This window comes from Heteronotia binoei, chromosome 1 (genome assembly GCF_032191835.1).
Source record: "Heteronotia binoei isolate CCM8104 ecotype False Entrance Well chromosome 1, APGP_CSIRO_Hbin_v1, whole genome shotgun sequence".
Taxonomy (NCBI): Eukaryota; Metazoa; Chordata; class Lepidosauria; order Squamata; family Gekkonidae; genus Heteronotia; species Heteronotia binoei.
Genome location: NC_083223.1, coordinates 117,571,789 through 117,587,250, shown reverse-complemented (window position 1 = coordinate 117,587,250; position 15,462 = coordinate 117,571,789). Strand labels below are relative to the sequence as shown.

Genomic DNA, 15,462 nt, shown 5'->3' with positions numbered 1-15,462 from the left:
AAAGAGATCCCAAATTGTCCCTTATTGCTTGCCCAACTAGCACTTCTTGAATACAGTGTAGCCAGTTTGGACAATGTGTTTTGAGCATATAACTCAGTCAGGTGGGGCTGAGTCAGGCAGCACTTTTCATACATGGCCAGGCAACACCTTTGCTGCACTATGCAAAATTGTCTAAGCAGTATCTTTGTTGTGGATAGTTTAGGCAGCACCTTCACCACAGCATACTGTATATGACTCAGTCATATAGCTATTTCTCAGTCACTGAAATCAGGCTTCTTTATTCTATGAAAAATCCAACACTAGGCTTCCCAACCCTCCCGCCCTGGTGGGGGACCCCAGGATTTCCAGCCTCTTCCCCCGCTCCCCAAAAAAACGGAAGCGGGGGGGGGGGAAACAGCGCCAAGGAGCGTGGCGAGCTGCCCCATCTTGGAGGAGCAGCTAAGGTGAACCGGAGAAGAGGCGGCGGCAGCGCAGCAGCATCGCCTGCTCCGCTCCACCTCTGAGGTGAAATCAGAGAAGGGGAGGGTGGAGGCAGGCCAGGAGCGTGGCGAGCCGCGAATCTGGGTCCTTTTAGGACCCGGACTCGCGGCTCGCCACGCTCCTGGCCTGCCTCCACCCTCCCCTTCTCTGATTTCACCTCAGAGGCGGAGCGGAGTGGGCGACGCCGCTGCGCTGCTGCCACCTTTTCTCCGCTTCATCTTAGCTGCTCCTCTGAGATGGGCTCAGCCTGAGCCCATCTCGGAGGAGCAGCTACGGTGAAGCGGAGAAGAGCCCCCCCCCCCGCATGCACTTGGCAGGCGCATCCACTCCCTCCCTGGGCTGCAGAAAGGCTGTTGTGCCAGACTTTGAATTCTGAGCTCCCTTTCCATTCTGCATGAGCCCAGGCATCTCCGCTGCTCCCCCAATCTCCTTAGCCTCCCTCTCCTTCCTCAAAAGGTACTCTTGGTTCTCCCTCTCTCTCTGCCCCATTCCACAGGTCTGCCCCTCCTTGCTGAATTCAGCAGCAGTAAAGAAACACAAAGCTTCCCCCTCCCACACCAGGTCCCACTCAAGAAATATCTGGGAACTTTGAGGGTGGAGCCAGGAGCAAGGGTGTGGCAAGCACAAGAGTTCTGGCCATCACATTTAAAGGGGACCACAAAGTAAAGCTGCAGTACTGCAGCTGGAGCCCGCTGCTCACAACCTGAGTTCGATCCCAGCGGAAGCTGGTTCAGGTAGCCGGTTCCAGATTGAGTCAGCCTTCCATCCTTCTGAGGTCAGTAAAATGTGTCCCCAGCTTGCTGGGGGGAAAGAAATCAGAGAAGGGGAGGGTGGAGGGAAGGAAGGCATTTAAAAAGTTGTGAGGTCCCTTTAATTGTGATGGACAGAACTCCCTTTGGAGTTCAATTGTGCTTGTCACACCCTTGCTCCTAGCTCCACCCCAGTGTCTCCTGGCTCCACCCCCAAAGTCTCCTGGCTCCACCCCCAAAGTCCCCAGATATTTCTGGAATTGGACTTGGCAACCCTATCCAACCAATTATTTTAATTTCCCTTCTCTGTCTTGCATTTCCTTTCACTGAACCATGAGTATTTTTTAAAGCCATGTTCCACATCCAGCATCTTACACTAGTAGACAGTCACAGTGTTAAGAGCATACAGGGTAATTCTATGCTCCTTTCACACTGGTGTGTTGTTTCACTTTGTCTCCCAACACTGCTTTGTTCAGGATCAATCTGACATCATTTTGTAATCATACACCTTCCAGTTTTTCTCTTGTTTTCTGCAATGTTTTCCAAACCTGCTTTGATATGATCTTTTCTGAAAGACTGTAGACACAACAGGTTTTCCCACCATATGAACTTGAGGAGCAGGGTCATGAGGGCACTGTTGCTGCATGTACCATTATGTCACTTCCTGGAAAAACCAGAAGTGACATGACATCAATGTTGGAGTAACTAGAAACTCTATGGGAACCCTATAGTCCATGCACTTAACCACCACACCAAATTGGCTCTCAACCCTATAGAGTCTCCAGTGACTTCTAGAGTGACTCAGGGTTTTTTTTCCTCTTACAAGGGTTACTGATGGAGATCTCCCATCATAACAGGAGGCAACTCTAGCAGGAAGGTGCCAAGTTTTGAAGCTCACTGGTGCCAAGTTTTGAAGCTCAGTGACATTTTTCCTTGGTATCCCCTCACACCTGCCACAGGCACCTCCATGTCTACAAAGGATTTGTTGCTAGTTATTTTAAAAATGTTGTCCATTGGATTTTGCCAGTGTTGATTCTACTTTTATTTTTAAGTTGGCAAAAAGCCATCCTGTGGCATAGTGCCAGGAGATTGTGAGCATAAGGAGATATTGGGGAAGCACAGAGGATACCCTTATGTGCATTAGAATTGACAATAAGTTCTGACAAAACTCCCTTTAAACTGAGGCTGACCTTCAATCTTGCACACAATTTTTTTTAGTTGAAAAATAATATGTCATTCCACCTGTGTGGGAGAAGGGGGAAAAACATGATCATGCTTCTGGATAGCCTTATGATTTCATCTCATTTCTGGAAATATTACATGATCAAATACACCCTTTTATTTGGAAATGAGACAAGAGTAAGAGGCGCCATCTCTGTATAATCATCCATACTCAACCTCTTGGGCTTTTAAAAGGGAATTTTCAAGTAACTCATTAATACAGCTGCTGGCCAGCCATTCTTTTACCAGATGTGTCATTAATGTTTTATCAATGGGAGCAAGCAACAATGATTAGGAGTCTCCTGCATTGTTGGGAATCTCTCTGTTTTTGAATGACAGTCTGAAGAATGTGAGAGGCAGGCAGCAGAAAGAGCAGGCAGGTTGGCAGCTTTCAAAGCCAGAGCGACAGCAGCACTAGAGAAAGGGGAAGAGATAGAAGGAAAGAAGGAGACAAAGAGATGAAAGCTTCTAGAAAGCTTCTAGCTGGAACTGAATGAGCAGGGTTGGGACTGCCTATGTAGCTTCCCAACACAGAACTCCAGTACTCTCTCATTTGTCACTGCAGAGGCAGGAAGAGAATATCTAATGAACAGACATGTCTGTGCATATCTGTGTTGGTTAACTGAATTAGTGAAGATGGATTGAACCCGGTCCACTGAAAGAGTTTGTTTCCATTGGACATCAATCAATCCACAACCCTAGTAATGAATTAGTCCAGGACTACAAAGTTTATGTCTGCAAAACAGGAAACTTCAAAAATGATCACTTTCAATACAATCTAGCCTGCACATAAATACACACCATATCTCAATAAGACACTAATCATTTTAACTGGCTGAAAAATAGCATGTTTGAAACTAAACTAAATTATAAGTTTTATATAATAAACAAACAAACAAATAAGACTGTGAAGGAAAGCAAACATATAAAGCTGTAAGTAAGCAATTTGGACCCAATACATGTTGATGTCCAGTCTCTCCCATGGGCAAACCACCATGGGAAGATCAGCATCAGATAGCCAGAGAATGACTCCCCTTCTTGACAGAACTCTTTGATATTCTGGAAAAATTACAGCAACTTGACAACCAAGGGCAATTGCTCTGTGTCTGCAGGGTTTATGGGGGCGGCAGTCTGAACACAGGCATCAGGCAGAGAAAGAAGGGATGCTGGGAAGCTGTACTTTCTCCTTTTCAGCTCCAATCCTAGCAATGCTGGGAAGGACTGGGGAAGGGGGAGTTAATGTGAAATTGTCAATATTTATATAAATTGTTAAGAGCATTTGGGATACAACAGAGTATAAATCACATATTATAAAGAAATAAATACATGATTGGCAGTTTCCTGTCATCTAATGGTACTCCCAAAACTGCTTCTTGGTAGGGTCAGACTGGATTATAAATATAAGTTCACCATTGGTGCTATACCTCACAGCCATCCACTGTCGATCCACCATAAGGTGTACTTTATCGATGCGAATATTTTTAACATAATGAAATCTTTTGGGTAAGTTTGGAGTCAAATAGGCCTTGAAGTGTTGATCTGGTTTTTTACACTGAAAGGTAAAAGATAAATTGTGAGATTTTCAGATGTCAACAAATGTCAACCAGTGAAATCCCGTGAGGGCCTTATAGCCCTGTGACATACCAGTTCCCTCAGATAATAGTTCATAAAACAGGCACGAACATCCTGCAAAGGAACCAGGAAGAGATCTTTCCTTGTGGGAGATTACCAAGGAATGAAAAAAAATACTAAAATGACATACATCAGATAGGTCAAAATACTAAGATCAGCTGAATGTAGAAAAAAAATGAAAAGGGGGGGGGGGAGAAATCAGGCTATTCAAAACATTGTGATCTTTGAGAATCTTGGGCAATAGACAACAAGCACAGGGTAGCAAATAAAAAGTTAATACCAAAATGGAGATCCAATAGTTTAGATTTAGAAAGCTGAATTTGCAGTTTATGTAACCTGAAAAATCTGTCACTTTTACAATTATTTCAGGTCTTGATGGATATCAGTATTCCAGTCAAAACACAAATGTTGAATTTACTGCAGAAAATTACTCTCCTAACATTTCCATTAATATAACTTACTATTCAAAACAATTTAAATTACAGTAGTTTAAGTGACATTCATATAACTACTTGGATGGTTAAATCTAAACAAAAAACAGTTAAAGTTTGGTTTAAATAAAGGACAATGTAAGGTACCCATTGTTTCCTTCTCCAGGGGTTAGGAAGACCTCTAGTGGTAAATTGTTCAATAGCACTTTTTTACTTCATAATCAGAATATTCTTTGGCAGCTATTACTTGCATAGGGCTAGGTCCTCCTGGTTTTCCCTCAATTTAATGATTTTTGGAACATACTCTGGCTCAAGTTTGTTATCCCATTCCAAGAAAAGCTTTTTCCTAGTAGATCCTCCAAGTCTGACCCATGAGATTGGCCCTGTCCACATATTGCTGGGTCTTTTAATGTCATGACAGCAGAATAGGACACACTGGTGACTAAGCAGCTCCCACATGGCTGCTGTAATGTCTAAAGGCACTTGAAGCTACATTACAATAGGATTCACCTGGTAAATCAATATCCATGTTCCTCTTGTGGTGGTATCTTCAGTGGTGAAATGCTACTGAATTCTACTCAGAAATCTATCGCTTGATTAGTATTACCAATTTTATCCATTAAGTATTACCAATTGTATCGTATGTTACAAACTCACAGAGACCCAATATTCTACAGAGATACATATTTAGAAATATACTTTGCACGAATACTTCAACACAGCTGAAATATAAAAGAGATTTTTAAAAATGTTTACTTACTGTAAGATTTTTAACAATTCCTTCAGAATCAACTGTTTTGAAAAAAATAAAATAAATTAGATTCTAGATAATACGGTACTCCAATCCCACACAAACATGTATGTGTGTATGCATATGCACACATATATAGAGTTAGGAAATCCATTTGCACAGTCTGCTAAGCAAAAATATCAACTCCAAACTGCACCACCAATCCCACTGAGCAAAATCTGTTCATATCTACTGTGCCATGTCATTATGATCCAATCTTATCTTATCCTTAGCAGGGTTTTTTTTGTAGAAAATGCCCAAAAGGAACTCATTTGGATATTACGCCACACACCCTGATGCCAAACCAGCCGGACCTGCCTGCATTCCTGTGCGTTCTGGTTTTTAAAAAGTCTTGCTTAGCAGGAGCACTATAGTTCCATACAATCACTATCATATGGTTGAGCAAATCTGCTTTCATACAACAGTGTTTAAAATGGATTTGACAACTGAATTTGACAACAGGAAGCAAAAACTCACTGAAGATGTCAATTTGGTATGCTACTGCAATTTTAAAAAAGGCAAATGTTATGCTGGGGATTATCATGAAGGGGACGGAAAACAAATCAGCCAATATCATAATGCCTTTGTATAAATCCAGGGCTTTTTTTGAGCAGGAATGCACAGGAACACAGTTCTGGCTGGCTTGGCATCAGGGGGTGTGACCTAATATGCAAATGAATTCCTGCTGGACTTTTCCTACAAAAATAGTTCTGTATAAATCTGTCATGCAGCCTCATTTGGAATACTATGTACAGTTCTGGCCATTGCACCTCAAAAAAGTTATAGCATTGGAAAGGACAACTAAAATGGTTAAGGGGATGGAACACCTTCCCTATGAAGAAAGGTTAAAGAGGTTAGGATTCCTTAGCTTGGAGAAACAATGACTGAGGGGTGACATGATAGAGGCTTACAAAATTATGCATGGGATAGAGCCTCTTGAGTCTCAGGCCACATGTAACATTGCAAAAGTGTGACAAGAATATGGAACACAGACTGAATTACATTGGTATTTTAACAGGCCAGAAGTTAATTGCAACCTATCATCTGATATCAGCTCTGCTTAGGATGGCACTGCAAATTAAATATTTCTGAAATCTGAACAGAGGACTGTGACACAAGACTTGAAATAACAGGGCTGATTTCCCTTTAACCATTCAGATTGGTGGAAACATTAAGACTGCAGCATCTAGAGCAGTGTTTCCCAAAGTGGGTGATATTGCCCCCTGGGCGGCGCTGGAACAATCCAGGGAGGCGGTCGTAACCTTGGGTGCAATTGGGGGTTGGTGAATAAAAATAAGGGGTGGTGGAAGCATTAAGGGAGAAGAGAAGAGAAGAGAAGAGAAGAGAAGAGAAGAGAAGAGAAGAGAAGAGAAGAGAAGAGAAGAGAAGAGAAGAGAAGAGAAGAGAAGAGAAGAGAAGAGAAGAGAGGGTGGTGTTTCTGGGAGGTATCCAGAATTTCTAATTTAGAGAAAAATTCCCCTTAACAAAAATAAAGGGTTCCTTTTTATTTGCTACTTAGTGCAAATTCACCCAATTAGACTAGTAACCAGAACTCCTTCCACTTAAAATATAAGGATGCAGTTTATTTACAAGACAGAATTAAAAAAACAGACGTGAACAGACGAAGAAGAAGAAGAATTGCAGATTTATACCCCGTCCTCCTCTCTGAATCAGAGACTCAGAGCGGCTTACAATCTCCTATATCTTCTCCCCCTACAACAGATACCCTGTGAGGTGGGTGGGGCTGAGAGGGCTCTCACAGCAGCTGCCCTTTCAAGGAAAACCTCTGCCAGAGCTATGGCTAACCCAAGGCCATTCCAGCAGATGCAAGTAAAATTGGTGAGTTGGAATGTTTAGTGTTGGGGGAAAACATAGACATTGTGGGAATTTCAGAAACTTGGTGGAATGAGGAGAATCAGTGGGACATGGTGATTCCTGGATATAAGTTACATTGGAAGGATAGGGAGGGAAGGGTTGGAGGTGGGGTGGCTCTGTATGTCAGAGAGGGTATACAGTCCAGTAAGAATGAGGTCAGAGAATTTGATTCCCTTCTAGAAATGCTTTGGGTCGAAATAGAGGGCCCAAAAGGAAATTTAACTATGGGAGTTTGTTATCGCCCACCAAAACAAAAGATAGAGGACGACTATAATATGATGGAAGGCTTAAAGATAGTGGCTAAACGTAAAAACTGTGTCATAATAGGAGATTTTAACTACCTGTAGATTGATTGGGTCAATATGTGTTCTGGTTGAAAGAGATTGAGTTTCTAGATGCTCTCAACAACTGTGCTATGGAGCAGATGGTCACAGAACCTACCAGGGGTGGGGCGATCCTGGATTTGGACCTAAGTAATGCCCAAGACTTGGTGAGAGATGTAAAAGTGATCGCACCGCTTGGGAGCAGTGACTATAACATCATTGATTTCACCATTTGCATAAATAGGGAGTTGCCCCAAAAGACCAGCACAACCATGTTTAACTTTAAAAGGGGTAAATTCTCTGAGATGAGGAGGCATGTGAAGAGAAACTGAAAGGAAAGCTAATACAGTCAAAACTCTTGGGGAAGCTTGGAGGCTATTTAAAACTACAATCCTAGAAGCTCAGATAAAATATATACCACAAGTTAGGAAAGGCACAAACAGGTATAAGAAAAGGACTGCATGGTTAACAAACAAAGTAATGGAAGCTGTAAAAGGTAAGAAGGATTCCTTTAAGTGGTGGAAAGCTAGTCCAAGTGAGATTAATAAAAGGAAACACAGGCTGTGGCAAATCAAATGCAAGACTGTGATCAGACAGGCAAAAAGGGACTGTGAGGAGAATATTGCAAAAAACATAAAGACCAAATTTCTTCAAATATATTAGAAGCAAGAAACCAGCCAGGGAGGCAGTGGGTGACCAAGGGGTAAAACGATTACTGAAGGAAGATAGGGAAATGGCTGAGAAGCTGAATGCATTTTTTGCATCCATCTTCACTGTGGAAGATGAGAAGTGTTTACCTGCTCCAGAACCACTAATTTGGGAAGGGGTATTTAAAGACCTGAGTCAGATTGAGGTGACAAGAGAGGAGGTCCTACAACTGATTGATGAATTAAAAACTAATAAGTCACCAGGTCCAGATGGTATACATCCAAGGGTTCTGAAAGAACTCAAAGTTGAACTTCTGGATCTCCTGACAAATATATGTAATCTTTCATTGAAATCTGCCTCCGTTCCTGAGGACTGGAAGGTAGCAAATGTCAACCCCATCATTAAAAAGGGTTCCAGAGGAGATCTGGGAAACTACAGGCAGTTAGTCTGACTTCAATACTAGGAAAGTTGGTAGAAACCATTATCAAGGACAGAATGAGTAGGCACATTGATGAACACAAGTTATTGAAGAAGACTCAGCATGGGTTCTGTAGGGAAAGATCTTGCCTCACCAACCGATTACAGTTCTTTGAGGGAGTGAACAAACATGTGGACAAAGGGGACCCAATAGATGTTGTTCACCTTGACTTCCGGAAAGCTTTTGATAAAGTTCCTCATCAAAGGCTACTTAGTAAGCTCAAGAGTCATGGAGTAAAAGGACAGGACCTCTTGTGGATCAAAAACTGGCTAATTAATAGGAAGCAGAGAGTGAGTATAATTGGGCAGTCTTCGCAGTGGAGGACAGTAAGCAGTGGGGTGCCACAGGGCTCAGTACTGCGTCCCATACTCTTTAACTTGTTCCTTAATGATTTGGAGTTGGGAGTAAGCAATGAAGTGGCCAAGTTTGCAGATGACACTAAATTGTTCAGGGTGGTGAGAATCAGAGAGGATTGTGAGGCACTCCAAAGGGATCTTTGAGGCTGGGCAAGTGGGCATCAACGTGGCAAATGAGGTTCATCATGGCCAAGTGCAAAGTAATGCACATTGGGGCCAAAAATCCCAGCTACAAATACAAGTTGATGGGTTGTGAACTGGCAGAGATTGACCAAGAGAGAGATCTTGGGGTCGTGGTAAATAATTCACTGAAAATGTCAAGAAAGTGTGCGATTGCAATAAAAAAGGCCAACACCATGCTGGGAATTATTAGGAAGGGAATTGAAAACAAATCAGCCAGTATCATAATGCCCCTGTATAAACTGATGGTGTGGTCTCATTTGGAAAACTGTGTATAATTTTGGTCACCACACCTCAAAAAGGATATTATAGCACTGGAAAAAGTCCAGAAAAGGCAACTAGAATGATTAAAGGTTTGGAACACTTTCCCTATGAAGAAAGGTTAAAACGCTTGGGGCTCTTTAGCTTTGAGAAACGTCAACTGCATGGTGACATAATAGAATTTTACAAGATTATGCATGGGATGGAGAAAGTAGAGAAAGAAGTACTTTTCTCCCTTTCTCACAATACAAATACTCGTGGGCATTCAATGAAATTGTTGAGCAGTCGGGTTAGAACGGATAAAAGGAAGTACTTTTTCACCCAAAGGGTGATTAACATGTGGAATTCACTGCCACAAGAGGTGGTGGCGGCTACAAGCATAGCCAGCTTCAAGAGGGGATTGGATAAAAATATGGAGCAGAGGTCCATCAGTGGCTATTAGCCACAGTATATTGTTAGAACTGTCTGGGGCAGTGATGCTCTGTATTCTTGGTGCTTGGGGGTGGGGGGGGGGCAAAGTGGAAGGGCTTCTAGACCCACTTGTGAACCTTCTGATGGCACTTGGGGGGGGGGTTGGCCACTGTGTGACACAGAGTGTTCGACTGGATGGGGCATTGGCCTGATCCAACATGGCTTCTCTTACATTATGTTCTTATGTTATCTTAATTTTATGTGTGTATATCTTTTCAAATTGGAGAATGCAGGGCTGCCAGTTTGTTGGAACTGAATCTATTTAAAAGAGAAGTGGATGAGCAAGACTGAGAAAATTTAACTGACCACAACATTTTGCAAGCCAGAACTAATTGGTGAATTGAACTTAGACTGCCTGTTGCTTTTCCTGTTTACTGTTACCTGCATATTTTATCTTCATAGGTTTTGTTGCATTGTTCTGTATGATGGAAGTGATGCATTGTATACTATATTTCAATTGCTGTTACCTGCCCTGAGCCCACTTGCAGGGCGGGTGGGATAATAATTATAAAGAAATTTCAAAAATTCTCTGTGTATGCAAATGTTACTATGGTTGATTTTATAAAATAATTTTAGAATTTCAAGCTTCAAAGTGTCTTCTTTACATCATCTTTGTTTACTCTTTGTGCAAATATGTCACTGCATCTTTTAGTCCACTTCTTGAAGGTAGATTTCCAGGGAGGCGCTGAGTAATTTTTTTTCTGAAAAGGGGGCTTTAGGCCAAATAAGTTTGGGAACCTCTGATCTAGAGTCAGTTTGATGTAGTGCTTAAGTGCACGGACTCTTATCTGGCAGAACTGGGTTTGATTCCCCACTCCCCCACTTGCACCTGCTGGAATGGCCTTGAGTCAGGAATAGCTTTCACAGGAGTTGTCCTTGAAAGGGCAGTGGCTGTAAAAGCTCTCTCAACCCTACCTACCTCACATGGTGTCTGTTGGGGGGGGGGGGAGGTAGAGGAGATTGTACACTCTGAGACTCTGAGATTCAAAGTATAGGGTGGGATATAAATCCAATATCATCATCTTCTTAGTTCACAAAATTGCCAAGGCATCAGGTAGCAAGAACAAGAATGGACTCACTGAAAATGTTTGATCCAGTAACTGGATCCAGGTGTGGGAGCTTCACCATACCTTTAGTCCAGACTCAGCCCTAAGGGCTATGCTATTACTTTCAATGGAAGAGACATACAATGTGTATTTCCTTTCCAGTAAAATGAATGGGCATGCCTGTCCATGTGAGACTTATGTGAATGAATCTGAATGTCCACAGGGATCTATTTATTATACATGCTCCTTCTGGATGGACCACAGTGATCCAAACTTACATGTGTAGAAGTCCGCTGGAATATTGTTTGTTCGGATACGTGGTGCTGGCCCTTCATACATAAAAAAATCAATTTTATCAAAATAGTCTGTCATATATTCCAATTTGTTGCAGAAAGTTTTATCCATTCCTACAAAAAACACAGGAAAATATTATGTAGTATAACATACTAAATTTATAAGGTAAAAAAGCAGTTTACGGACGGTAAATTAGCACAGAAAACCTGATCTGCAGAGATACAAAAGAACAAACATTTTTACCATGATCCGCCAGAACAATTATATTGACACAGTTGTGCAGATTTCTTTGTTTCAGGCCTTCCATTAACATTCCCAAAGCTTGATCGGCTAATTGCAATGCTTTAATTGTCTAAAAAGAAGAAGGAAAGGTGTTAGCACTTTTTTCATTCTTCAAGCCCACAACCAAGTCTCTCACTATCTTTAGTCAATGTATTTATTTAAAATATCTATCCCTTACATTATTGCCTTACAGTCAAAGCTATTGATACATAATGGAATAAGACAGGATGACAATAACTTTTAAAAGACAGGCTTTTTAAAATGCATTTTTGAACGGAATTCCCATTCTACTCTGCAGATGAATCAATAGTATTGATGAAAACTCTCATGTATTGCATACAGAGTTATATTTATATTCCTCATTATAATTATTACAATACTCTCTCATGGCCAATACTCTGATTCTTTGCAGGAAAGGGTTATGTCTGCACCAGCCCACTCTTTCCAACTAGAATCCATCCCCCAAGCAATAAATTAATAGCCATCAGTTGTTGAAAGGGATCCCAGATGTCTAACCATCAGCTAGCATCTCATTTTTAGAGAAATAACAATATGCTGTCTCTGAAATTTTATGTCCTTTCATCTTATCAGCTAGCACAACTGTCATGATTTGCACTGCACAGAACAGGGTTGTGCAGTATCATATGTGTATCCATATTTATTTGTAAACTGCCATCAAATTGCAGCAACGTATGGCAACCGCATAGCGTTTTCAAGGCAAGAGGGGGAAAGAGGTACTTTGTCATTGCCTGCCTCTGTGTAGCAACCCTGGACTTTCTTGGTGGTCTCCAATCCAAGCACTAACCAGAGCTGACCCTGACAAGATCAGGCTATCCTGAGCCACCCAGGTCATCATACAGATACCTACTAAAATTGAGCTGAAGGCATAATTAAAACAAAATCTTACTGCACCACTAAGTGGTCCAGATGAGTGTCCAGATGTGTCAGGTTCCTCAATGTACAATGTATAGAAATCTGGCCTAGAGTTTAAAAGAAAAGAATTATTGTGACTGTTTTAAGGGGAAATGTTGTCCATTCTTTCCCAAATAGTGCCCCTGGACAGCAATCGCACAGGCTCATTGAGTTCTTTATGGGCTACCATCAAATTACCACTGTTGAACTTTGTTTAGCTTCCATTGTTGTCCTGAGATTAGGAAAAAAATAACCATTTTATTAATTATTTGTGCAAATACAGAAATAAAAATATTAAATTTGCAAGTGGTTAAATGACAGCTTTTAATTCTTATATGTGAGTTTATGAAAAAATATGGAAATATATAGAAACAAGGGAAACATATGCATGTGTGTATACATATTTTTAGACCCCATCTTTTCCCTTAAGGCTCAAGCCGGCTTGCAAGCTAACTGTATATACCACCTCTGCTCTGTTAGCATGCAATATAACTTTCATTAAGAACATAAGAGAAGACATGTTGGATCAGGCCAATGGCCCATCCAGTCCATTTTTGGTCCCATCTGTATCATACAGTGGCCAAAAAAACCAGGTGCCATTGACACAGCATGTCTGAACTCAGTGTTTGATATCTACAGGTACCATCTAGCAGTGACTGAGATCTAACCCATTTATATCATTTTATTAATGGAGGGTATTCTTATCCCACCTTTCCATCAAGGATACTAAGACAGTATACATCACTCTCCTTTCTTCCATTTTATCATCATAAATATCGTAATAAAAACCCGTTAATTCAGTATTTTAACTGAATTAACGGGTTTTTATATGTGTAATTTTAATTGCTAATCTAATGTTTTACTATTTATGTTAATATATTACTTACTGTTAGCCGCCCTGAGCCGCTTTGCGGGGAGGGCGGGGTAGAAATAAAATTTATTATTATTATTATAATCACCTTGTGAGGTATATTAGACTGTGAGAAAATGACTGACCCATATGGCTGCCCATAAGTTTAATGGAAAGTGAGGATCTGAGCTTGGGTCTCCCTGATCTTGATCCTCTTTAACCCTGACCTGTACATCATGCACATGGTTGTGGAAGTCCAATATGAAATTTGGCTCAAAATGGAGTCTTAGAGCCCTTCGTCCCAATATGAGCTGGGGTTTTGGTAGTGCAGAAAGGGAAATCTCAGTTGTGAAGGCAGAGCGGGACTTTTTTGAGCAGGAATGCACAGGAATGCAGTTCTAGCTGGTTTGGCATCAGGGGGTGTGGCCTAATATGCAAATGAGTTCCTGGGTTTTTTTCCCCTACAAAAAAGTCCTGAGGCAGTGTGTGTGTGTGTAGGAGAGGGGGAGGGAGGGAGAGAGAGAATTTAAAGCAAGGTGTAGGGTTGAATAATGAGGGAAAGTTCATAGTTACAGGAGAATGAAGTCAGTGGAGAAAGTTCATGACATGATTCGGTCTTCATAAAATCACAGAGTTGGAAGGGGCCATACAGACCATCTAGTCCAGGGGTGGCCAAACTTGCTTAATGTAAGAGCCACACAGAATAAACGTCAGACATTTGAGAGCCACAAGACATGAATGTCAGATGTTTGAGAGCCACAAGGCACGAAGGGGAAAAGGGATACCTTCTCCAAGCTGGCCAATAGGGCGGTGGGGCTTTGAGAGCCTCACAAATATATGTGAAAGAGCCACATGTGGCTCCAGAGCCACAGTTTGGCCACCCCTGACACAGTCTAACCCCCTGCTCCATGCAGGATCAGCCTAAAGCATCTCTGACAAATAATTATCCAGCCGCATTTTGAAGACTGCGAATGAAGGGGAGCTCACCACCGTCCTAGGCAGCTGGTTCTACCTCTGAACTACTCTGACTGTCAATTCCCCCCCCCCCCTAATATCCAGCCAGTACCTTTCTGCTTGTAATTTGAGCCCATTGCTTCAGGTCCTATCCTCGGCTGCCAAGTGGAACAGCTCCTTGCCCTCCTCTAAATGACAGCTTTTCAAATATTTAAAGAGAGCAATCATGTCCCCCCTCAATCTGCTCTTCTCCAGACTGAACATTCCCAAGGCCCTCAGCCTTTCCTCATAGGGTTCTTCCTCCAGGCCTTTGATCATCCTTGTTGCTCTCTTCTGCACCTGCTGCTGATATACTAAGGAAAACATTGAGTTAAACTTTTTATAACAACAGAAAAACAGTTTTGGTCCTCTTTAGCTTCATTGGTTACCTGCCAGCTTTGGGAAGATCAAGCCATTCCAGCAGTTTTGTTATTCTTGACCCATATGGAATTGCTCTACAAGGAATAATAATATTTACACATTAGGAAGAGATTTGATATATTTTATTTAAAGCATAGCAAACCTCATAATTTTGGTAACTAATTAATTCCACCTTTATGTCTCAAAGGAGATGGTTATGATATTGTTCTTGTATAGCAGAGAGAAGATCCAAAAAGTACACAGTTTAAAATAGGTTTTATTTACAGCAATTAGCATAATCAAATCAACATCTGAACCAAAGGGTGATTAACATGTGGAATTCACTGCCACAGGAAGTGGTGGCGGTTACAAAAACAGCCAGCTTCAAGAGGAGATTGGATAAAAATATGGAGCAGAGGTCCATCAGTGGCTATTAGCCACAGCATACTGTTGGAACTGTCTGGGGCAGTGATGCTCTGTATTCTTGGTGCTTTGCGGGGGGGGGGGCAAAGTGGAAGGGCTTCTAGCCCCACTTGTGAACCTTCTGATGGCTTAGAAATGACCCTTCAACCTTACATATTTCGTAGTGCTCATCTGTTAATTCTGCCTATATTGTAGAAATTATTCTTGCCATCTTAAAATAGCACAGCATCCTTTTTATAGTTTTAAATTACGACTTGCTTTAAATTAATGTTGATATTTTCAACTCGCTGGGTTTATGTTCTTATTTTCAAAGCTGAAACCTGCAGTTTGTCAAGCAAGAGATTTAGGTGATGTGAAGTCTCTTGGCAATTTACTCATGTGATAAAAACTAGGGATGGACTCAAACT

The 15,462-nt window shown here is 41.6% G+C and overlaps 1 protein-coding gene across 1 annotated transcript in view; it reads right to left on the bottom strand.

The window, feature by feature from the left end:
• ENPP3 (ectonucleotide pyrophosphatase/phosphodiesterase 3) overlaps positions 1 to 15,462 on the bottom strand; it is an 83,386-nt gene that overhangs the window by 30,194 nt on the left and 37,730 nt on the right. Inside the window, exons 10-15 of the mRNA XM_060239457.1 lie at positions 14,662 to 14,727; positions 12,425 to 12,497; positions 11,479 to 11,587; positions 11,220 to 11,348; positions 5,274 to 5,305; positions 3,875 to 4,002 (exon numbers count right to left, since the gene is read on the bottom strand). Of these exons, the coding sequence (XP_060095440.1) occupies positions 3,875 to 4,002; positions 5,274 to 5,305; positions 11,220 to 11,348; positions 11,479 to 11,587; positions 12,425 to 12,497; positions 14,662 to 14,727 (537 nt within the window). The remainder of the gene's footprint in view (positions 1 to 3,874; positions 4,003 to 5,273; positions 5,306 to 11,219; positions 11,349 to 11,478; positions 11,588 to 12,424; positions 12,498 to 14,661; positions 14,728 to 15,462) is intronic.